The sequence below is a fragment of the Chiloscyllium plagiosum genome, chromosome 20, assembly GCF_004010195.1.
Source record: "Chiloscyllium plagiosum isolate BGI_BamShark_2017 chromosome 20, ASM401019v2, whole genome shotgun sequence".
NCBI lineage: Eukaryota > Metazoa > Chordata > Chondrichthyes > Orectolobiformes > Hemiscylliidae > Chiloscyllium > Chiloscyllium plagiosum.
This window is the reverse complement of record NC_057729.1, coordinates 25,325,697-25,349,465: the sequence shown is the minus strand read 5'-3', so window position 1 is coordinate 25,349,465 and position 23,769 is coordinate 25,325,697. Positions and strand designations below refer to the sequence as shown.

Here is a 23,769-nt window from a genome sequence, read left to right as displayed (position 1 = left end):
TGCATTGAGTATAAGAGTTAGGTGGTCACGTTGCTGTTGTCCAGGACATGTGGGCCACTTTTGAAATACTGCATTTAATTCTGGTCTCCCTGCTATAGGAAGAATGTTGTGAAACTTGAAAGGGTTCAGAAAAGATTTACAAGGATGTTGCCAGGGTTGGAGGATTTGTGCTTTTGGGAGAGGCTGAAGCAGCTGGGGCTTTTTCCCCTGGAACTTTGGAGGCTGAGGCCTTGTAGAGGTTTACAAAATTGTGAGGAGCATGGATAGGGTGAATAGCCAAAGTCTTTTCCTCTGGGTTGGGGTGTCTAAAACTAGAGGGCATAGGTTTAAGGTGAGAGGGGAAAGATTTAAAAGGGACCTAAGGGGTAACTTCTTCACACAGTGTATGCAACGAACTGCCAGACGACGTGGTGCAGGCTGATACAATTACAACACTTAAAAAGGCATCTGGACAGGTATATGAATAGGAAGGTTTTAGAGGGATATGAGCCAAATGCTGGCAAATGGGACTAGATTTATTTAAGATATCTGGTTGACATGGATAACTTGGACTGAACACTCTGTTTCTATGCTGTCCAGCTCTATGACTCTATTTCACAGGATATCGATACTCTACTCCTTTTCCTCTGTGGCTTCTCACTTGCTACCTCTCCCTCTGGATACTATGAGGCAGCTGCTAGAAGTTACTGTTCCTGCTTGGGCTTGCTGACCAAGTTGTAACTGCTGTCTTCAAATTTGAAGCAAGGCCACAAAGACTCCAGGCACAGCGATGTTCTTGTCAAACTCATTAGCTGAAAGCTCTGGGGCAAATCAGAAAGATAACAGAATTCTATTGCAGGAATATCTGAGCCCTTACATCCATCATAATGAAGACTCATGTTATGCCTTCACACAGTGTGGCTTGGAAGCTTCCCAAGGCTATCAGTGTCATGTCTCTATTAGGACCAACAAAGTGTGTCATTCTATCAAAAAATATGTATCGCACAATCAAAATTTAGGGAAGTAGAATTCTTCCACTAAACCAACAGGGTAACATTCTAGCCCTTTCCCCAACATCATCCTCCTGTCCCACTGTTACCCCATCCAGCACAAGAATGGCACCTTTTGCACATCACAGAACAGTACAGTGTGTAACTGTGCCAGCTCCAAACCAATGTCTTCCAGTCCTAGCCATGGAATGTATTTCTGATATAAAAGGTTTTGGTCACACATTTAAGTACATTAGTCTGACTATATTTGCTTAGCTGACATGACAAGGAGGCAATTACTGTACACAATAAGTTGTATGGAGAAAGTGAGGTGCTGGAGATCAGAGCTGAAAATGTGTTGCTGGAACAGCGCAGCAGGTCAGGCAGCATCCAGGGAACAGGAGAATCGACGTTTCGGGCATAAGCCCTTCTTCAGGGCATAAGCCCTTCTTCAATAAGTTGTGTGCACAACAACTCCTAATTGCTTAAGGCAGCAATTCTCACTCTACATTCTTGAGTAATGAATGATCTGCCAAGGAAATACAAATTGAAATCAAATGAATTATTGAATTACTGCAGTCACAATTATTGCCCCTAGAAGGATGTCATATTTCATAAGTTTCACTCCAACACCCAAAAAACTAAATAGTAAGTGAAGTGAAGCATGGGTGGGATTTGCTGATGTGCAAGGTTATGGGGTGTAAAGCAGGAGATTGGCATTACTGCACCCACTTTGGTGTATGTGGTCAGCCATTTTGTGTAGTTATTGTGCATTCTGACACGGCAATGTTCCAACTTTGTGTTTTTGACAGTAAGTCCCAGGATGATCCCCTGCCCTTCCATGCTGTCTTTTGTGTTGCTGTTCTTGTGTTTCTGGTGACCTTTCAATTTCCCCATTCTTTTGAGCCTTTTTAAATCATTGTTAATGTTCCTATTTTATTCCTAATGCCATGGCTTTGTAAATTCCCATGCCCTTGTTGGCCATACATTCTTCTCACATAAAGGCCAGAGCGACCACGACCAAGTCAATTGCCCATTCTATAGCTCTCTGTAGTCCTATGCTATACAAAATCCCACTCTTTGAACTTGGACTGCTATTTTCATTGTAATCATTTCTCAGTGATGCACTGTAATGGCCCCCATCCTGAGAAACAAATTTCTGAATTTTCCCAGGATTCCATGGACTACCAACTGATAAATCCTCTGACCATTATTACTCAAATTCCTAGGATTGAAAAGTCTAGGCAGGATAACGCCAACTGAACGTGCCTCGAACTCAAGACTAATGCCTCCACAGTACCTTGTCTAACCTAATATGATCCCTGCATTTGACATGTAGAGCTCACTGTAGCTCAAACCCTTGTAATAGATCCCTGAACTCATGTAAGACCGAGGTTCTGACTAATCATTGCTAATACCAGGACTGGAATAGGATGAACCCCTTCATTGACTGAGTGGCCATAGTCCACCCTGACCCCACTAATGATGGCTCCACTTTGACTTTCTGACATGGCCATTTCCTTGAAGAAAGTGTAGTATGTGTTTGTCGTGTATGCTGCTGGCAGATGCTACAAGTCTAACATTGACATAACCCAATGCCATACAGTGATTGTTCAATACTCCCCATTGTGACAAGCTAGATTTGTCTCTGCACTAAGAAATGTCAGCCACAGAGCGTGGCAATCTTAACTTGGCACTAAAAAGCATGGGCACTAAAAAGCTACAAAGATCGCCAGACTCTAAGTAAGCACAGGTGAGTACTAAGAAAGCAAGCTCAAAGTGCAAAATGCAACCTGTGCAGATGCATTAGATACATCAATGCATAAAGCAATCTAGAGGAAGTATGCAAGTCATTGGTGTCCTTTAGGCCCAAAGAGAAGAGTTGACAGCCTGAAGTAATGCGCGGGTTGGTCAGCAAGCTGCTGCAATGATAAGGTGAAGCTAGTAGTTTAGTGATACCCAGTTGAGTAGATGGTTGAAACTTTATTGCTGGAACAGCACAGCAGGTCAGGCAGCATCCAGGGAACAGGAGATTCGACGTTTCGGGCACAGGCCCTTCTTCAGGAAGCAAGCTGAAGAAGGGCCTGTGCCCGAAACGTCGAATCTCCTGTTCCCTGGATGCTGCCTGACCTGCTGTGCTGTTCCAGCAATAAAGTTTCAACTTTGATCTCCAGCATCTGCAGACCTCACTTTCTCCTCCCAGTTGAGTAGATGAAGGATTGACGAAGATATGACCACGGAGCATGCGGGCTGTTGCTGTGAAGAAGCAATTGGAGGATAGCCAGAACAAGCAGCTGCTGCCAGCTAACTACTCAGGTTTATATGTTGGGAATATGCACGGCGGCATGGTGGCACAGTGGTTAGAACTGTTGCCTCACAGTGCCAGAGACCTGGGTTCAATTCCCACCTCAGGTGACTGACTGCGTGGAGTTTGCACATTCTCCCCGTGTCTGCGTGGGTTTCCTCCCACAGTCCAAAAATATGCAGGTTAGGTGAATTTGCCATGCTAAATTGCCTGTAGTGTTAGGTGTAGGGGAATGGGTCTGGGTGGGTTGTGCTTCGGCATGTTGGTGTGGACTTGTTGGGCTGACGGGCCTGTTTCCACACTGTAAGTAATCTAATCATCTAGTTTCCCAGTCAGGGAGAAGCGAAGTGGAAGTGACCATAAGGTGAGATGATGCAAATGCATGGAAATAAGGTAGTCACCACTCACTGGTAAGGTTCTGAATTGGCCATTTATGGCTTGAGGGATAAATCAGGAAATATTTTCTTGGGATTGAGAATTATAACTTTTCATTCACAGCTTTTTTCTTACCTTTCTCAATATTACTCATGCCACACTGAGGAGGGGAAATTCTGCACATTATGTTTTTTACTTGCGCACAGAAACCTGTTATACATTTAACATTAATTTGCACATAATGTCCCATGATCTTTATGCCTACATGGCAGATTTTGGACAAAATTGTTTTGAAAGATTATTGTGACTGAGTGGGAATTCAAGTCCTAAGTATTTAATAAAATAATTGAAGAAAATAGATACTGAACATCTTCAATTTTAATCTTTACATTACTTTTGGTTGTCTTATATTTGTCTGTTCTACTGGAATGAGCCTCTGCAACCTTTGCCTCAGGTTTTGCCAATGGGCCAAAGAGCCTCTTTCAGCACTGCATAAACTCACTAACTCTGTGAGTTAATGTGCAGTTGTGATTACTGACATATGTTGTGTCCTATTTCCTTTTCTTATCTCTGCATATTTCTCCCCAACACTTCATTATGGCAATATCTCTGCTGTTGTTTGCGAGGATAAATTTAAATGACCCAGCATTCATTGAGAAAGTTGATCTCTTCTTCATGCACCAGAAGTATATTCACATCTGAAGTGAAACAGAGGAATGAGAGTTAGCCTTTCATATAGGTGAGCAAAGCAAGGGAAATATCTGGTGCAAGCACTAGCAGTTTGCATAGTTGTCTATTTAAGACAACATAAGAGAAAGGAAGGAGATAGTGTGAAGAAATTCTTTATGACATCTTTTCCAATTTTGTTTGTTGATCTAGCCATGGCTCTTGATGGCTTGTGATAGCCAATATGTTTTCTTTGGACTTTGGACAATGTGGTTATACCAGTTGATTCAGCTTTATATACTGAGAGTTTCCTGTCCAAAGTTGTGTATAATATTTTCTTGCAAGAATGAAAGAAATGTTGTTCAGTCGTACAGAACCTGAGTATTGCTCAGAAAAGGCATGCAATCGAAGCTTTTCATTTTGTATTCACCACTAAGTGCAATATGTAAAGCTTCAATAGCATGTGTTTTTTTGTCTGCAATACTGAAATTGTGTTAGTGACAATCTTGAGAAGCATGGTTATATCAGTATATAGTGCATCAGATATGAAATATGTTGTGTTTGTCTGTTTCTTGTACTTAAAGCAATTGTGTCATGAATCCTTTTTGAGGGTTTGTTATTTGAAGCTAATATAATATACAGGTACAGGCAATAGGAACTGGGAGGTTACATTGGCACATCTGACCTGTTGAAAATGTGTTGCTGGAAAAGCGCAGCAGGTCAGGCAGCATCCAGGGAACAGGAGAATCGACGTTTCGGGCATAAGCCCTTCTTCGGCCCGAAACGTCGATTCTCCTGTTCCCTGGATGCTGCCTGACCTGCTGCGCTTTTCCAGCAACACATTTTCAGCTCTGATCTCCAGCATCTGCAGACCTCACTTTCACATCTGACCTGTTGCATTCTGTCTGCAAGTTCACAGATTTATCCATCACATTCTGTCTCATGATGGATGGAGATAAGCAGCAGTTTAAGATATGCTCTCTTAAAAGTGCGTGTGCATCATGTAAGGTACAGGGAGGTGCGCACTGCACTAGCAATGAGTGTGAGTCTGGGGAGAAGGATGTAGAGTGAAATGTGATGCAAAGTTTGTTGGAAAGTGAAGTGAAGCTTGGGAGGAATTTGTGGTTGTGTAAGGACATGGGGGAGAAAAGCAGGAGATTGAGATTAAGATGCTTATTTCATGAGCTGGTTCAGGCAAGACATGCCAAATAGTTTCTTTCTACACTGTAATCCTTTTGTGATTTTTGTGAGTAGTGAAGGTGAACAGAGTGAAGATAAGACAATTCTTACTGTGGCAACTTTCTTGAGCTCATTGAATGATTTATGACATTGTGGCCATTGTAGCTAAGCTCTCAGTAATGACCTTCTTGGCAAACTGTTCCCATTGGCAACACAGCAGTTGCCTGAAAGGCTGCCTTTTTCATAGGGGGTTGTTCTCTCCAGGACATAGACTGAACCCTGGCATTCAAGACAGTATTCAAGAAGATGACATTTGCATCTACAATCATGCAGTCATTTATCTGCAATCAAATGAACAGAAATCCTGATACCTAGCCTCCCAAACATGAATGTAGCAATGAATTGCAAAGGTACAGATGGCTGCACGTCTAGCTTGTGAATGTTACATGCATCCTGGAACAACACTAACAAACAGCTGCAGCAGCACAACAGGACACAACTTATTTTCTACTCCAGTAAACTGCTGACCCCCCAAAAAATCAAATTGCACATTTTTTTCAACTGCTTGTTGAGTGGCATGCACGCATTTTACTGGTTAACCATGAATTACTATTTTGGAGTGTGTCTTGGGCATAGGTCTGATGGGAAAATGCTGCTGTGTTTTAACAGTTATTCCTCAATATGCAGATGGGTGAATAAAGACATTTTTTAGATTAGATTACCTACAGTGTGGAAACAGGTCATTTGGCCCCACAAGTCCACACCGACCCTCCGAAGAGTAACCCACCCAGAACCATTTCCCTCTGACTAATGCACCTAACGTTATGGGCAGTTTAGCATGGCCATGCACATCAATGGAATTTGGGAGGAAATCAGAGCACCTGGACAAAATCCATGCAGACTCAGAGAGAATGTGCAGACTCCACACAGACACTTACTCAAGGCTGGAATCGAACCCAGGTCCCTGGCACTGTGAGACAGCGGTGCTAACCACTGAGCCAACCGTGCCACCCATTTTAAAGCTCCTTTCATTCTAAGTTAAATTTATTTGGTGTTCTGCTCATTATAACTGTAAACAGGCAAGTGAGCAATGATTCCCTAATATTTTTCATGGAATTTTTATCATATGGTACTGATCTTTGTTGGTGCAGATATGAGATAAGTCAATTGAGGAAAGCCTCTAAAATCACCATTTTTATAATGATTTCATTTACCAATAGTAAGTGAACTGTTCAGCATATTGCTTAGGGTGCTTTGAGGATTTTATGTGATGGTTGCAATCTGTCTACCTGTTAGGTAGAGTCATACAGCTTAATCATATTAATTAATTAATTACATCCATCAGGAGAGTATCAAATCGGTTAGTAAGATAAATGCAGTGAAACATGCAATGAAAAAACTTTTTTTTTAGTCTACAGTATCCCTATGTTGGGATCATACAGCTATTTGTGGTATTTGTCAACACTGTGCTAACTTGCTTTGCATTTCCATTCATACTTTTTCTCAATAACATTTTTTCAGTAAACTATCTCTCACGGTTTTCCTAATTTTTTTTTGTCTTCACTAAAAGAACATAAGATCTGATAGTAGAGCGTACATGAGTAAGGAAATAACTTCTAAATGAGTCAATGTTGATATTGCTTTAGCTTCGCTCAGTTATTTGGTATCACACTCAATGAATAGAAGCAGTTAAGATCTGGATGAGTTCTTGAGAGGTGCAGATGTGTTCACCTAAGCTCCTTCTAGTCCCAAGTACTTATGCCTTGCAATTCAATGTAAAGTCTACCTATAGTTATCATGCAATAAATTCCCTGGATGTGTAAAACAAGAGTATTCATTGTTTTGAGTCACCAGTAGTCAACCTCTACCATTCATAATTATACAGACTCTGGACTGAGTATAGAGAAAGAATTGGTGACAGAAAATTACCCAAACCAAAATATGAACAGCTCTCATGGAAAATGAAATTGTCATGCCATGGAAGAAACAAAGGAATAATGACATAATTCAGATCATTCTTCACCTTTCTTAATGCCTATACCATTGAGAGATGTTTTGAGACTTTCCAAATAGGTTATCTGCTAATCCTGTGAACTGAAGATTTAATACTGGCAAGGAAATTGAGGAATCAATAAAGAAAACACATTTAATTTCAGGACATAAAAATAACACAAGCACGAATATATACTTGCAATTTATTTTTGTTTTGGTAATGAAAGCAATTACAAAAGCAAAAGTTCAAGACGTACCTTTATATTTGCTTTCCGCATAATACTGCACGTACAGTTTACAGTCACACATGCAAACAATATTGTCATTTTAGAACAAACAGCATACTCTAACTTCTACTACAAAAGTTCAGGTTCTCCTGCACTCCTCTTGGACCTTGCTGCTGAAGGAAGGACATTCCTACGATTTATTGCCTCAATTGCACCACTCATTAGATTTATTTGAAACAATCTAGGGGAAAGCAGTGACACAGAAATGTCAGAAGTCCAGGATAACACTCTGAGGACATGTTTCAATCCAATCAAAACAACTGACAGAATTTAAATACAAAAAAAAGCTAAAATTGAAAGTTATGTTGACCATGAAACCATTGTCAATTGTTGTAAAAGCCCATTTGGTTCACTGGATTTAGTCCTTTAGAAGGAAATCTGCCATCTTTACCTGTTCTGACCTACATGTGACTCCATCTCATGACAATGAGGTTTTCTCTTAAATGTCTGCTGAAATGGCCCAGCAAGCCATTCAGTTATGTCAAAACAGTACAAAATTTTTAAAAAGGAAATAAACAGCACTGTGGATGTACCTCCTCCACCTGAGTTGCATGGACCACAACACTCCTTATATCTTGTCTAGAGCAGTTAGAGATGGGCAATAAACGTTAGCCTGGCCAGTAATTGCAACTTAATTAAAAAAGAGTTGCCAGGTTTGATAATGCCAGTAATATAAGGAGCTATACAGATATAAAAATAACTATGTACGATTTATAACAAACAGTTGCTAGATTGCTACACACATTTCACCAAAAAGCTGTCCACATTTCATTGAGCACATTCATATTATGAAGCAATTCACTATCTATGCAGCAATCCATGACTACAGCCTGCTAACTTGAAACCAATATCTACAGTTCTTAAGCAGAATGTTTTTAATTACACAGAACATGTAACTATACATTTATTTGTCTAAACAGGCATTGTTTTACATGATATATTATGGTCCACTGTCAACACAAATACAAATGTTGAAATTTTCGCCAGCATAAGTCCACTGAAAGATTATTGTAAAGTTATTTGATTCGCTTTTCTCACATGTAAACAGATTGAAAGTATTGAAGCTATTCATGCATAATTAAGTTTTGAATGAACTATTTTAAATTTAATTATCTGACATGGGCCAATAGTCAAAACAATTTTAGTAGTCGTTTTAAATATAAAGACTAAAAGATTGCCAGTGCTGACCAATGTATAATCCAATAATGACTAATATATCTGATTTTCAATGCATAGATATTTATAGATTTCCATCTGTAAAACTGTCAAATGAACGGTGGTTACTATAAAAACTGACTAGTATAAAATTTATTTAATTAGATAGACCAAGTAATTGAATATCAGTTGATGTAACTTTGACACTACAATTCTTTATTTACAGTAATGTTAAATTCATCAATGTTGCTGCTGTATTTAATGTGCTACTTTGGCAGTGTTGATGGGAGTTGCAATTGCCCAAATCCATATTGAAATGATTACAGTCACATCAATGTACTACCTGAATATCACAATCCACAACTGTATTTATCCCTGAAACTTGTTTCCATGCAATCCCACCCAATCTAACACCTACTTCCATTCATTCCAATGGAAAATTGGACAGGCACTAATCAACACTGCTATGCTTCCGTTTGATTATTTCACTTGCCTTTGTTTTTATGATGAAAACTGGTCATGCACAATATTCAAAAGAGAGGCTAAGAACGTATCTATCTTCTTCCAAATCTAGATTAATCTTAAGCAGTGAAGAAGTATACAATAATCCAGAGCAATTTCCACCATTATTTCTCTGGCCTTCTTGTTGGGCAGCTTCTCATCTTTATCAATATAATCCACAATTACCCACGAAGATCACTTTTTTTCTTGGTAGATTTGATTTCATTCGAGCATAAAAGATAAAAGAAGGACAAATTTTCTCTAACTTTCAGCTGTTATCACTCTCCCTTTTATTATTCTTCATGTGTGGCTAAACAGTCTATGTTTAAAGAAATAAAAAGACATACACTTATACATTAGGCAAAAGTGAGGATTGCCGACGCTGGAAATCAGAGTCTAGTTTAGAATGGTGCTGGAAAAGCACAGCAGATCAGGTAGCATCCGAGGAGCAGGAAAATCGACATTTTGGGCAAAAAGCCCTTCATCGGGAATGAAGGGCCTTTGCCAGAAACGTCGATTTTCCTGTTCCTCGGATGCTGCCTGACCTGCTCTGCTTTTCCAGCACTATTTTAATCTATGCACTCATACATTGTCTTTCACTTCTGGACATTTCAAAATGCTTTATAACCAATGAATGGCTACTTGAATATAACCACCGCTGTAATGTGAGCACATAAAGGTAATTCAACCATTTGGGAGCTTTTGACAAATACTCCTAATCTACGCATTCCCAGCAATTGTTCACAACCATTTGCTATTTGCAGCACTAAATATCATTGATCACCAGAAGCCTAAGTCAATATTTTCCAGTCCAAGCATACTGTTGTGACTTTTGACACATGGTTGCTCCAGCTGAAATTGGCTAAATTGCTTAAAAAGCCAAGGGAGTAAAGCTTAAGTTCCCACCATTGAGTGGATTCACTTACTGAGTTATCAAGACAGTCCTGACAAATTGTCATGACCTGTTTGAATCTTATCGGTTAAGTTCTCAATTTTTAAATGTCTTTTTATATTTATTTTGAGGCGGCACGGTGGTGCAGTGGTTAGCACTGCTGCCTCACAGCGCCAAAGACCCAGGTTCAATTCCCGCCTCAGGCAACTGTCTGTGTGGAGTTTGCACATTTTCCCTGTGTCTGCATGGGTTTCCTCCAGGTGCTCCGGTTTCCTCCTACAGTCCAAAAATGTGCAGGTTAGGTAAATTGGCCATGCTAGATTGCCCGTAGTGTTAGGTGAAGGGGTAAATGTAGGGGAATGGGTCTGGGTCGGTTGCTCTTCGGAGGGTCGGTGTGGACTTGTTGGGCCGAAGGGCCTTTTTCCACACTGTAAGTAATCTAATCTACACGATTATTTTTATTGGATTCTGCTATCACTATAAGGAGATTTGTCTGATTGATACTACTGTGTACGCAGTGTGCAGACCTAAAGTAAGATGCCACTTTTGTGTAAATAAGCAAAAGCGCAAATCCTTTGCTTCCAAAAATGCCAAACATACTGTTCTAATCTGCCTGTAAGCAAGATCTATTACCACTAGGTGGCACAGAAGACGAACATTAAATAAAACTGAAATAGCTGGAATATTTGTAAAGAGTATTGTTAGGTTACTGATGGAGGTACAAACCTTACAGTAGAGCTGAAAGCAGGTAGGAAATGAACCTTATAGTAGAATTGAATAGAGCAGGGGTCAAAACGCATTGCACTTCTTCCTTCCACTGCCTCCTCAGTTTTACTTTGTTCAATTCCTTTGAGTGTTTTATTTATATCAAAAGATCCTAAGAAAACAGGAGCTAGAGTAAGTCAATCAGTCCGCTAAGCCTGTTTGAAACTCAGTAGGATTGTATCTCCCAGTCTCCATTTCTAATGAAGGGTCCACATTAGAAATATGACATTCTCGGATTTCCTTGCAGATGCTGGTAGACCTCCTTGGGGAGAATCTTATGGAAGCAATAGGATTCTCAGTCATCTGATGAAGAGTTGGCAGATCACTCAGGTTGCCTTCTTTGGATAAGGTCTGTCACACAGGCAATCAACCAGCTAAAGGTGAACCTTCCACAGGATCATGAGCTCAGGAGATGGGAAACCCTGCCACCATAAGCTGCCAGCTAATTTGAGCCCAGCATTTCATTTTACTCAGCAGTGCTACAGATAAGTGGCACGTTGTTATGGAAAATATATCCACAGCAGAGCCAGAATCGCAAAGCAACCAAGGTAACTGGATAGGTAAGGTTTTGCTGGGTGGGATTCATAAAGAAGAGGGGTGTAGGGGATCAGTAGGAATGAGAGGGGGTAGCTTTTAACAGGCACTTCTTTCCCATGTCTGGATCCCCTCATCAGAGACTGTCTATAAATTAGGGACTCCCCTAAGAGACCTCAAGCAACTCACGTGAGTCTACTTATTGAGTTCCTCACTGGCTTAAAATTGGTGGGAGCTGGAGGAGGCCCTTCAGTGAACTGTACTTTCTCATTTACATGCCTCAGTTGCTGGTAGGGCAGGAAAAGTATCCATTAGCCCTTCCACCATGGACTTAACCTGAGTGGAGGCAGGACAGTGTCAGTGCTCTCTACCCATTGCCATCCCACTCAATTAAATGCTGTCCCCATCTCCAAAGTTGGCATGGGGTTGGGGGATGAAAACATCACCCAACGTGTGCTTCTTTTTAGCTTTTTTGTTTGTGTTTCATCTTCCAGAATTTGCAATGTCTGTTTTCTTTGTCAAGAGCTTCTCATTTACACAATAGACCTTCCTGAATAGTGGCAATTAAGGATATGATAGACTCCACAGCACAATGTACTTAAACATAAATGGGGGCAGGGTTGCTGGAGGGTTCATACAGATTCATTATATAGTAGAAACTTCTGACAAACTCTCAAGCTGACTTTAAACTCTACTGAGCATAAGTCTCTGAGGTAGAAGATATTTTTAAGGGACACCTTAATTTGCCACTGTGCCCAGTTAAAAATTACGGATAAGCAGTGGATAAAAAAATGATTCTATTGACCTAGCTACAACTAATTAATCTATCTCACCCTAAATTATTTTGTTGTGTCATTATAATGTATACATCAACGAGGAAAATAATACTCTAAGGCCTCTATTTTCCACTTTGAAACCAAGTGGTGCATAGCTGACTGAGGGAGATTCCAGCTCACTGTTTTAACATACAGTATCAAGCGAGTATACCTAGTTCCACTACTTGATCTCACGAATAATTTATAATTGTGAAGTCAAACATTCGTGGTGACAGTGAATCTTTAAATTTATTATAATTTAAGTGTGCTTTATTTGGTTGTAAAGGACAGGGTCCAATTGATACATGTAGCAGCTGTACAAAGGTCTAAGTTGCACGTCTTGAAATGCACTTAATATTTAATCTTAGTCCAGTTGTCCAGTTACAGTACTACTGAAACTGCATGCAATAGATAGCATGTTTCCATTTCCAATGCTGATGTTTTTATTTGGAGAAATATATTTTAATTATTGGTTTTCTACTCAACTGGGAGGCTATGAATACCTTCGATAAAAAAATGGCAAGTAAAATATGAAGTTTCTTAGTCAAGGTTCAATTTCATCCTACAGTACAGCTACAATCATCTTGAGATATCATCAGTGTTGTGATTTGTCCAACAGAGGGCAATCTTGATTTTGCACTTTTCACTGTGTTGTTTTTTCGAGACTTGCATTTAAGTAAGTTCACATTAAGTGTAGCTGAAGGATTAGCTTGAATTTGATATATTCTATGAAATTTAACATATTCTACTAAGTTATACGTACTGAAATTTTAAAGACTGCAATACAATATTTTATGTAGTTGGAGATTTCTCCCCACAAATCACTCTCCTGCACACTGTAACTGAACAAATTATACATTTGTATGCAGGAAAGAGTTGAGTGACTACCTCATTCATGGGGAGGCAAAAATTTCAACTCATGTTTCAACACACACATAATTGTAAATATACTTAACAGTCTTCTGTTAACTACGCCATCAAGAACTTATTGCTTACTTTGGAACTGACTGACATATAATAGTCATTGCCACTGTTGCTGGTTGCCTGGGATACGGGAACATAGAAACGATTCGGATTTACGATGTGTTTCTTTTGAAATAAACTTGTACAATCAAAACCATCTTTCCAAAAGTCTGAAAATCATTCCTGATTTGTCAGAGGTAATGATCTTGTTCATTGGAAAATACATTATCTTTGAAGAGTCACATTTCTATTTTGAATAAGCATGTCCCACTGTACTTTTTGAAGCAATAGTTCGAGGTTTTTTTCCGATTATCATTTTCATTGAATTAGTTAGTTTATATATTAGCTGTAAGTAGGAAACCAGACACTCATTAATCTCTTACCACTGTCAAAACAATGTACAGAAGATAAATTACTTGAATGGGAACAACCTATTTGACATGACTCCTGGAACACAGAGATTGTTACTACAGGAGCCTCCATAGCTGGGTGGGCAAGCTGAACATGGTTTCCCTGTTTTATATGGAGCTTCTCCAATCCAGTTTCCCCTGTATTAGAAAAATATAACACATGAATCATGTTAATATGTTTGTTTTTTACAATGTTATAAACTTTACAGGGTTCAATGCTTACTTCCATGCACCATTCCTTCTAATAGGACGATGACTCAGTTTTGCAGTAGTAATACCAGTGAAACCATTAGCGTTCATCTGATTTATTATTCTGAAGTTGACAGCAATTTCTCAAATCTATACATGCACAGTGAAACATGGAAACATACTGTTCGTCGTTCTATGCTTGTCCATGGGGTTTTTCCAAGGATCCTGGATGTGCTAATGTAAATCTGAGCTGCTAGTGTCCATGGTGTGCAACTGTGACATGTTGACTTCTTAAGAGTCATGTAAGAAGCCATGTAACTATTAAATCATTTTTTATAAGTTCCTGAGTAGCAAAGATTCAACAGTTCATTTTCACCTTTTATACTTTACCATTTCATTTTAATGTAGCACAAATGACACCTCGCAGAAGGTCAGATAATGTAAAACAGTAAATCTCTACATCAGTATAATTTAGTTTAGTGACCTTGAGATTAGATTAGATTACTTACAGTGTGGAAACAGGCCCTTCGGCCCAACAAGTCCACACCGACCTGCTGAAGCGTAACCCCCCCATTCCCATACATTTACCCCTTTACCTAACACTACGGGCAATTTAGTATGGCCGATTCACCTGACGTGCACGTGTTTGAACTGTGGGAGGAAACCAGAGCACCTGGAGGAAACCCACGCAGACACAGGGAGAATGTGCAAACTCCACACAGTCAGTGGCCTAAGTCAGGAATTGAACCCGGGTCTCTGGCGCTGTGAGGCAGCAGTGCTAACCACTGTGCCACCGTGCCACCCACCTGGACCTGGATCAATTTTAAATGTAATATATTTTTCATTGTATGATATTAGTGTTATGTAATGGCCCTAAGAAATATTGAAATTCTGTGATGGCTATTGACATAAGCATTGGCTGCAAACTCAAAACTTTACCAATAAAGACACATATTTTGCATGATGTTACTGTTCATTTTTTAAAATTTTGATTTAAGCAGGGAAAACATGTCAAATTAACTTGTGTTAAGTTTACTTTTGCTGTAATAAGACATTCAAGCATATGCATATAATGGAGATAGTCGAAATTAAAACTTTCACGTACTTTATTGAATAGTTGCACACTAAGAAGGTGGTGTGGGGCCAAAAAGAACCCCAGACTTTCATGTTATTGCAGGTGTGGACAGCACATCCTATTCTGTTTGATGTTGCCCAGACCATCTGAAAAGTAAGGGATAATCCTTAATTAAAATAAGTTTAAAATCTCTGTACTGAGCTCAGTAACCAAGGTACATCATTAACACTTCAAGCAGGAGAGATTAAAAATACATATATTTCATTAATAAAACAAATTTAAAGATTCTGTTGCAGAAATATAAAATGCATTGCTTGTAATTATTGCCTGATCAAACATCTCATTCTTCTTTTTGAAAGGTTAGCCCAAGCTGATTAGACTGGTGACATTCCTCAATACTTACAGCACCATTTATATTTCATTAGAAGAGATAAGGTGGTAGATTTCAGATGCAAGGATCGCATATCTTACAAAAATATGAAAGGATTTTCAAGTGTCATGAAGAATGCCACTGAAAGCAATGAAACAGAATTTTACTGTAACAGTTTGATATATCCATAACAGTGAATTCTAGAAATATGCAGCAGGCATTCATAAGACTAAGATACTAAGATATAGGAGCAGAAGTTAGGCATTCAGGCCATTGAGTCTACTCTTACAATCAATCATGGCTGATAAGATTCTCAATTCCACTTTCTCACTTTCTCTCTATAACCCTTGATCCCCTTGACAATCAAGAAACTATCCACCTCCTGAAATATACACAATGACCTGGCCTCCACAGCCTTCTGTGACAATGAGTTCCACAGATTCACCACTCTCAGGCTGAAGACGTTTCTCCCTATCACTCTTCTAAAGGGCTTTCCCTTCACTTAAAGGCTGGGCATTCAGGTCCTAGTCCCTCCAATCAATGGAAATATCTTCCCAACGTCCACTCTGTCCAGGCCATTGAGTATTCTGTCAGCTCCAATTTGATTCCCACTTATCCTTCTAAACTCCATAAAGTACAGACCCAGAGTCCTCAATAATTCCTCATGTGTAAAGTCTTTCATTCCTGGGTCATTCTCATGAACCTCTTCCGGACCTGCTCCAGGGCCAATATATCCTTCCTGAGGTATGGGTCCAAACATCGCACACAATACTCTAAATGTCATCTGACAAGAGCTTTATAAAGCCTCAGAAGTATATCCCTGCCTTTATATTCTAGCTTTCTCGAAATAAATGCCAACATTTTATTTGCGTTCCTAACTACCGACTCAAACTGCAAGTTTATCTTAAGAGAATCCTGGACTAGAACTCCCAAGTCCCTTTGCACTTCAGATTTCTGAATTTTCTCCTCATTTAGAAAATAGTCCATCCCTCTATTCTTCCTACCAAAGTGCATGACCTCACTCTTTTCTGTCTTGTATTCCATCTGCCACTCTTTTGCCCACTCTCCTAACCTGTTTAAATCCTTCTGCAGCTTCCCTGCCTCAAAACTACCTGTCCATCTACCTATCTTAGTCAACGTCTGTGGAGACAAAAAAGAGGTTAATGTTTCCAATGTAGAACGTTCACCAGAGCTAGGAACAGTAAGATAAATTAGGTCCTTAATATGATTGAATGAAGCAGAGGTGAAAGATACATTTGGAATGCTGCCTCTCATCAGTTTGTGGGCTGAAAATCCAGCAAAACCTTCCTTTCAAACAGCTGGAAAGAGATGAAAACTGCTTTACCTCTTTGTCCTGCCAAACATTTCCAGTAATTGATATTTATTTTTTAACTTTTCAGCACATTGAAAACAACTGTAGCTGTTTGATACCAGAGTTAAATATCTATATTAACTTATTGACTCACTAATGGTTTCCATGATCCATTTCCCATTGTAACACTAAATGCTGTAATTCACTGCAAAATCATTAGTGTCTTTTATTTAAATAAATTATTAGTTTAGTACCTGCGTATAATGGGAGCAAACTGCTCCACTGCATTTATTGGGGCATCTTAGATTGCATTCTCTTGGATAAGGAAAGGAATAATAGCGTACTTCATCATACCAAGATCTTACAAGGTCTAAAATAGACCGATAGCTGGGAAAAAAACAAAACAATATTATTTTCTGATATGATACCTGAGCATAGCTGAAAAGAAAAAAAAAATTCTGAAACTTGTCACCTTATACTTATCAGGACAATCACAAGAATGCCAAGTTCCAAATAATCACAACAATTTGTACTATAGGAGAACATCCCTCTGGCTGGTCATCTGGTTGAGACAATGCAGTGAAGAAAGCAACAGGAATATATTGGCTTTTCAGGCTCTTGGGCAAGCTTATGCTTAAAAATTCCTTTCACATTAATTCTGCACTCAAAGTCTCTCCTGAGATGAAACAGTGCATGTGTTGGTTGAGAAAGTCACTACAGGATTCTCCACTATTATCTGCTGCAAGCATACCTTCAACGGTGAATATACACTTTGGTATTTATATAGCTTCATGTGCTATAAGGTTGGCATTATCATCAGTCTTATAAATAGATCGACATCTATTTGCTCACCTTGCTAATATGACTCAGAAATAGAGTACAACAGTTATCCTGTGGGACAAGGGGTATCCTAATCAGATCATAATTTTCACTACACAAATGTTTAAATGGGTCCAAGGCAATCACTTTTGAATCTGAAAAGTGCCCTTTCTATATGAAATTACTGTGGAAAGGTAAACTCTCTTTCAAACATTTGAACAAAGATTTTGAAAAGAACAAGTCATTTTGCTACTATTTACATCACTTACTGCGGTTTCTTTTTAAACTATTTTAAATTCAGTGAATATAATCTGTGCATATAATATTTCATATTTCTCAAGAGCCTAGTGACATTTTGGAGAAAGTGAGCACGGCAGATGCTGGAGATCAGAGTCAAGAGTGTGGTGCTGGAAAAACACAGCAGGTCAGGCAGCATCTGAGGACCTGCCTGACCTGCTATGCTTTTCCAGCCCTAGTGACATTTTACTTACTTACAACTGCTTTGAAGAAGTTGATCTGGGTAATTTCTGCCATCTGGACTCCTCTGAAATCCACACTGGGTGTAAACTGAAACAGGAGTCAATTTCTCCTGAACCCTCTTTATCCTTAATCATAACAAATAATCAGAAATAAACGCTGGAAAACTGGGAGCAAGGAATAAAATCTCAACATCAGTTAGGATTCTGTCAGACCAATGGGCATCTTGTCCACTAGTGAGGGAATTGTTGGGGAGCCTTGCTAATTCAACGGGTGAAGGTCCAACAGAGTCAAGCGCACTTTGGGCATTTAAGTGGGCATGATCAGACCTTCACAGCACTTGAGGTGCTCAGCTATAGAAGCAGTAGCAACTGGCAACAATGCAATCACAGAGGTTGCAAATCCCGAATTGCAGGATCCAGATAAAAGGCAAAGACAGGATGGGTGGGAATGGTGGGAGTGGGTAATGGAGGATTCATTTCTATCTTCCTGACTAAGAGAACACACACCTACCCCATGACACTCACCTAATCATGTTCACAGATAAAGAATGGTCATTTGAGTGAGAAGTTGGCGAAGTGTATTATGGTATAAAGAACTTTAGCTGAGTTAACTTAAAAATAATTAACTTAAAGAAGTATTTAATTGCATCTAAAAGTTTTAGTTGATCACAACATATTATGTGAGACATCTCACACTCAGAAAACTAACAACTCCAGCCATGACACATCTTAGCGTCTCTATCCATCCCAGAAAAATCAGACAGGCTGTAACACAGATGACCAGCCTGTAACTGCTAGCTTTCTGCAGACCACAAACCATTCACTTGGCCTTAATTATGGAATGGTCCTCCTTTACTCACCTGCCTGATTGAATAGACATATTTTGACCAACATATCTCATCAAGCTTGGTGGCCCATGATCCCATATACAATGTGCTGCCCATGCCTCAGCAGATTTTGCCAGTCTGTCATCCCAGAGCTGTGAAAGAAGGAAATTGAAATGATAAATTTCACTTAATATACTGAATTCAGAATATATCCTGCCTGATCTAAAGAACTCCAGATTAATGCAGTATATATGTACTTGATATTCTAAATTGTTTTAAGGAGCTCAGGATTGAGAAGAAGAATCCATGATTTAAGATTCCTAAGCTTCCCCTGTAGGGACTTGAGAAGTACTCTTCCTCCTTATGCTCCTCTCCACTGTCTTCAACAGGTGAGCAAGCTATTGCAATTTCCAACTTGGGCTGGTGAGATAAAATTGCATTGAGGTCCATCTGATATCATTGTATGATATTGTTTCTTAGGGTTTTTAAGCTGCAATGGCTGTCGTGAAACCATCCAGCGCACTGATTTGACCTATGGCCTGTGAAATGGTGATGGTTAGAGTTGACCAACCTAATACCACTGTTTCTCAATAAAAACTGAAAAAACTGCAGATGTCAGAAATCAGAATCAAAAACTGAAATTGCTGGAAAAGCTCAGCAGGTCTGGCAGCATCAGTGGAGAGAAAACAGAGTTAATGTTTCAGGTCACTTCACTCCACAGAAGCCCAAACCTGCCAAGCTTTTCCAACAATTTCTATTTTTGGTTACTACTGTTTCTCAGCTTGTCCCTCAGAATACCATAGCAATGAGAGGTGTCATGAGATTTTCCAAAGCAAACTCCAAAAATATAGCCAGCAAAGACGATAACAAAAACAAACTACCATTAGACTGTGGCAATTACCTCTCACAGTGTTAGCCTTCAGGTTGTACCTATGGAAACCATTGACTAACTGAAAGAAGTTATCAGTGGCATGAGTGATCTGACAAATGGATGAGCATACACAGGTCTGTTTGATTTTGCAACTATCATTCCTGGCTGTTAGAAATGTGCCACTTCTATAAAGATTGAATGTACTTCTTTGAACTGCTAGAAGTTCTGGCAGCCATTACCAATTCTCACTTTCACCCAATAAACTTTAAAAGAATTTTGAAGATGTGACCTAAACCACATGTAAGAAATTGTTCAAAAAGATTGAATAATAAAAACCTGAAAAGAATTAATTCATATTGGATATGTTTAATTGCTCTTTTTGTTTTATTTATGAACTCCCAATCTTCTTTCCAGATCTCCAGATGACAATGTAATTTTAAGTGATTTTTAAAAATTCAGGCTGCTAGAAAGCAAATATTATTTTAACCATGAATGATGATATTTTGCCAAAACATTTATTCAGAACAGAAGCGATCATGATAGTCATATTTATTTACTTTCTGGTAAGGTGGTGATGGAGTAGTGCATCTGAGCCCAGGGCTCATCCATTCCATCTGCTTTTCTTTTTGTTTCTTTTCTTTAGTTTCTCTCTGCTTTCATTCCCTTTTCTCTTCTTTTTTTTGTTTACCTCCTCAGTGAAGGGCATGGTGGCAGCGTTGGTGAGAGGGCCCAGAGGCACTGACTCATGGCTGCTTCTGCGGAGGTGAGTTTGGATTTCTGGTGGCATCTGAGTCTAGCACAGTTTCAAGGAGGTGACAGCGGAGATGGGTTTGGGCCCAGTATGACATCTGGTAGCATCAGCAGCAGCTGCATCATTGAGCTGGGCTTTAAGTGGACTCATGGTGGTGATGGAGTCATGTTTGGGCCAGTGCGGTACCTGGTGGTATCGGTGGAATATGCATTGGCAAAGTCTAGCAAGGACTCATCATGGCAAGAGTGTCGTGGAGGCGAGGTGGCACCAATGAGTGGCAACTTTCGTTCCAGCAGCAGTGACGCAGCCAAGGGGACTTGTGCTTAGACCACAAGGTGCATGGTCCATGACTGAGCACTTAACAAGAAGGACTGTAAAGTTGGACACTTCCTTTATTTCTTAATTTTTCTGTCTAATATTCTATAGTTTAGTTTATTTTTCTGTTTTAAGATAGCGCCAATGAGTGGCGACACCATACAACACTTTTCACTGTATTTTGTAACAAGATACATGGGACAATAAATTAAATTAAATCAAATTTAGCATCGGTAAATCATGTAGAAATTCTTTTAATCTTAGTAATGTACAGAAGATGGTTCACACATTAGGATATATTGATGTTGAATTTCATAATAATTTGTACTATAATAAGATCAGTTTCTGATTGTTGCTTTATCTTGAAAGGTGGTTATGGATTGACAACTAATACTCATGTTAATTTAAATAAGCAATAATAAAGTCTGAAGTTGTTTTGAAAGCATCAGTGTGAAATTTTATTCTTTCAACCTTTCTTATCAGTGATATAAATAAAATGCAATTTTTAAACATTTTTATTGCTTTTAATCTTCACCTTTCACGGTCTGGTTTGGTCTGAGAAAAACTATTTTTCCTTACATTTCATTCTTCAGACTTAGTGCTATTCAATAACAAATCTTCAGTTTGGTTGTTAAGGAGGTGCCAAACTTATTTGTTCTGTTCATGCAGGTTCCAGGAGCGCAGTTTCCAGCCCCCACTTACTGCAACTTGCCATATAAACGCTCATGAAAAAAAGATGCATTGGAAAAAGCCAGTGTAACTTTTCGTTGGCTACAGTAAAAATTAATGGACAAGCAGGAGGCTGGGAGAACACAGCAAGCCAGGTAGCATCAGGAGTTGGGGAAGTCGACTTTGCCAGTATAACCTCTAAACATTGGGCCATGGTTGATTCCATGACTACAGTAAAAGGCGCAGGGAGTGTTCAGAGCTGCCGTGGGTTACTGCTGTATCAACATAAACTGCCTAGCAGCGCTGGAACGCATACTTCCCTCCATCCTCTGTGGTATCTGCAGAGACCAAACCTACAGGCTTTGAAGCGAGTCTTCATTTCCTTTTAAAGATGTCCTGAGAGTGACTCCAAATTGACAGCGAATCTGAGTCACAAATTACACTGTTCGCATCCCTCCTGGGATTGTCTCTCTCCAACATTCCATATGAAAAATATTTAGGCAATGGGAAATTCCTACTGTCTAAACATTTCTATTTAAGTTGATTGTGTGTCTGCAAACTTTCCAAAGCTGGGCACTTAAAAGTCCCATTGAAATGTTAGGGGACTGCCTTCTTTTCCCTGTTCGAGAGATCATGGTGTGGAGATGACGGTGTTGGACTGGGGAGGACAAACTTAAAAACCACTCAACACAAGGTTATAGTCCATCAGGTTTATTTGGAAATTCAAGCTGTACTTGTGCCTAGCTAGCGAGCTACCTGATGAAGGAGCAGCGCTCCGAAAGCTTGTACTTCCAAATAAACCCCTGTGTTGAGTGATTTTTAACTCTGAGACAGATTGAACGGTGAATCCAGATTAGGGTTTCGCAATTCCAGTTTAGAGCTGAGGTTTGGAACTACAGGTCGAGAGCGTGAATACACCTGGCTCAGTGAAGTTGTATAGGTGCAGGGTCAAAGCAGAACCTGTTTCTGCCGTGACAGCACTCTACAGACCAAACAAGTCAGGGTTACCTCAACCCCATTCAGCTCCATTTCCTTCCATGAGCAGCGATTAGTGAAACAAAATTGATTCAGAATGCCACTCACCATGTACTCCATGTTAGCGGCAGGAGGGAAGACCTGCGACCGAACCCTGTTGTGGTAATCCAGAATCACGTTGCGGTCTCTGGGGGAGATCTGCCGCTTGCGTCTGCTGCGGGGAGCCCCGGGGGCCGATAGAAACGTTCTTCCTTCAGGGTTGGCCTCGGCTGTTGGGTGCACCGTCAGATCGGTGACATTAGACAGCACAAATGCGCCAGACTTCTGAATGACCCACAACAGCAAAGTGGTCAAACACAGGCGGATGTGTAAAAGGTTCATTCTGAATATCCAACCTGGGCCTCCTGTTTAATATCTGAATCAAATACAAATATTTTAAAAATCTTTGAGATTAACTTTAACATTCGTTTAAAGATGTGCTTATTTGATAAATTTGAAATTCAAGCAATTTACTTTTTTTTGCAAAATCAAGAAAGCAAGATTGATTTAGCTTTAGCAATGAAATATCTCAACTACATTTAATCGACATACCAACTCAGTGTCACATACCTAAGTCTGTTAACCAAAAACAGCAAAGATCTAAGCTGAAGCCTGGCGTTTACAAACACTCCCAGGTCCAACATGTGGTAAGGAAGTCGAATCCAGTCAGTTGCTGCAGACTTCTGCTGTGATCTGACACATGGACCTGTATAAAGTTCCCCGGGGAAACGTCAAAGTGTTTGAAGACCTGTGATAGGCTATGGGAGTATTTAGAGTTTCCTATCCATAGCACATCATCACTTTCTTACAACTCAACGTTTATGCATTGAGTACTCACAGTGCATAACATGGAAGACATCAGGAATAAAACAAAACTGCTACCCCTACTGATATATGCTATTATCCAACATGATGAGATTAGGTTTAATCTACAGTTAATTTCAATGTGACATTGGACCTGAACTCAGAACAATTGCATATTTATGTATATCAATTTTCTAAAGATAAAGTAAGCTGAGCCTAAGTAATATTTATTGTGGTTGGATTCGGCCATTAGGAGGTTATCATGTGGATTTGTGCATCTTACTTGAGTAGTTTCCTTTCTAACATATTCCTTGAACTGATCTGTTTACCTTTTACATCATCCAGTGGTAACCGTCACACAAAAAGGATAGTGTTCCTTTAGTAGTACAGTATACTGGATAAATGCTCTTGGTCATGTGCACTGGTGTAATAAAAAACAAAGAACAGAAGAGCATAGGAACAGGCCC

The 23,769-nt window shown here is 39.5% G+C and overlaps 1 protein-coding gene across 2 annotated transcripts; it reads right to left on the bottom strand.

Moving 5' to 3' along the window:
* Positions 1-8,115: 8,115 nt before the first annotated feature.
* Positions 8,116-23,158, bottom strand: LOC122560082 (peptidase inhibitor 15-like). Of its 2 annotated transcripts, XM_043710302.1 has the most exons (7): positions 23,069-23,158; positions 22,568-22,874; positions 18,912-19,030; positions 17,008-17,140; positions 15,102-15,217; positions 13,781-13,945; positions 8,116-9,634 (listed from the first exon to the last, which is right to left on the bottom strand). In XM_043710302.1, the coding sequence occupies exons 2-6, from the start codon at positions 22,838-22,840 to the stop codon at positions 13,810-13,812; spliced, it is 777 nt and encodes a 258-aa protein (XP_043566237.1). In that variant the 5' UTR covers positions 22,841-22,874; positions 23,069-23,158; the 3' UTR covers positions 8,116-9,634; positions 13,781-13,809. The 2 variants fall into 2 exon arrangements, with proteins under 2 accessions (XP_043566237.1, XP_043566236.1); XM_043710301.1 differs by lacking the exon at positions 8,116-9,634 and having other exon boundaries at positions 10,711-13,945.
* Positions 23,159-23,769: the final 611 nt, after the last annotated feature.

Excerpts from the sequence above, each read along its gene's own strand:
- LOC122560082 (XM_043710302.1), bottom strand. The coding sequence starts at position 22,840 with ATGAACCTTTTACACATCCGCCTGTGTTTGACCACTTTGCTGTTGTGG. Across the intron at positions 19,031-22,567 it reads CCGCTAACATGGAGTACATG|CTCTGGGATGACAGACTGGC; the intron begins GTGAGTGGCATT and ends CTTCTTTCACAG. Across the intron at positions 13,946-15,101 it reads GTGTGCAACTATTCAATAAA|GGGAAACTGGATTGGAGAAG; the intron begins GTACGTGAAAGT and ends TTTCTAATACAG.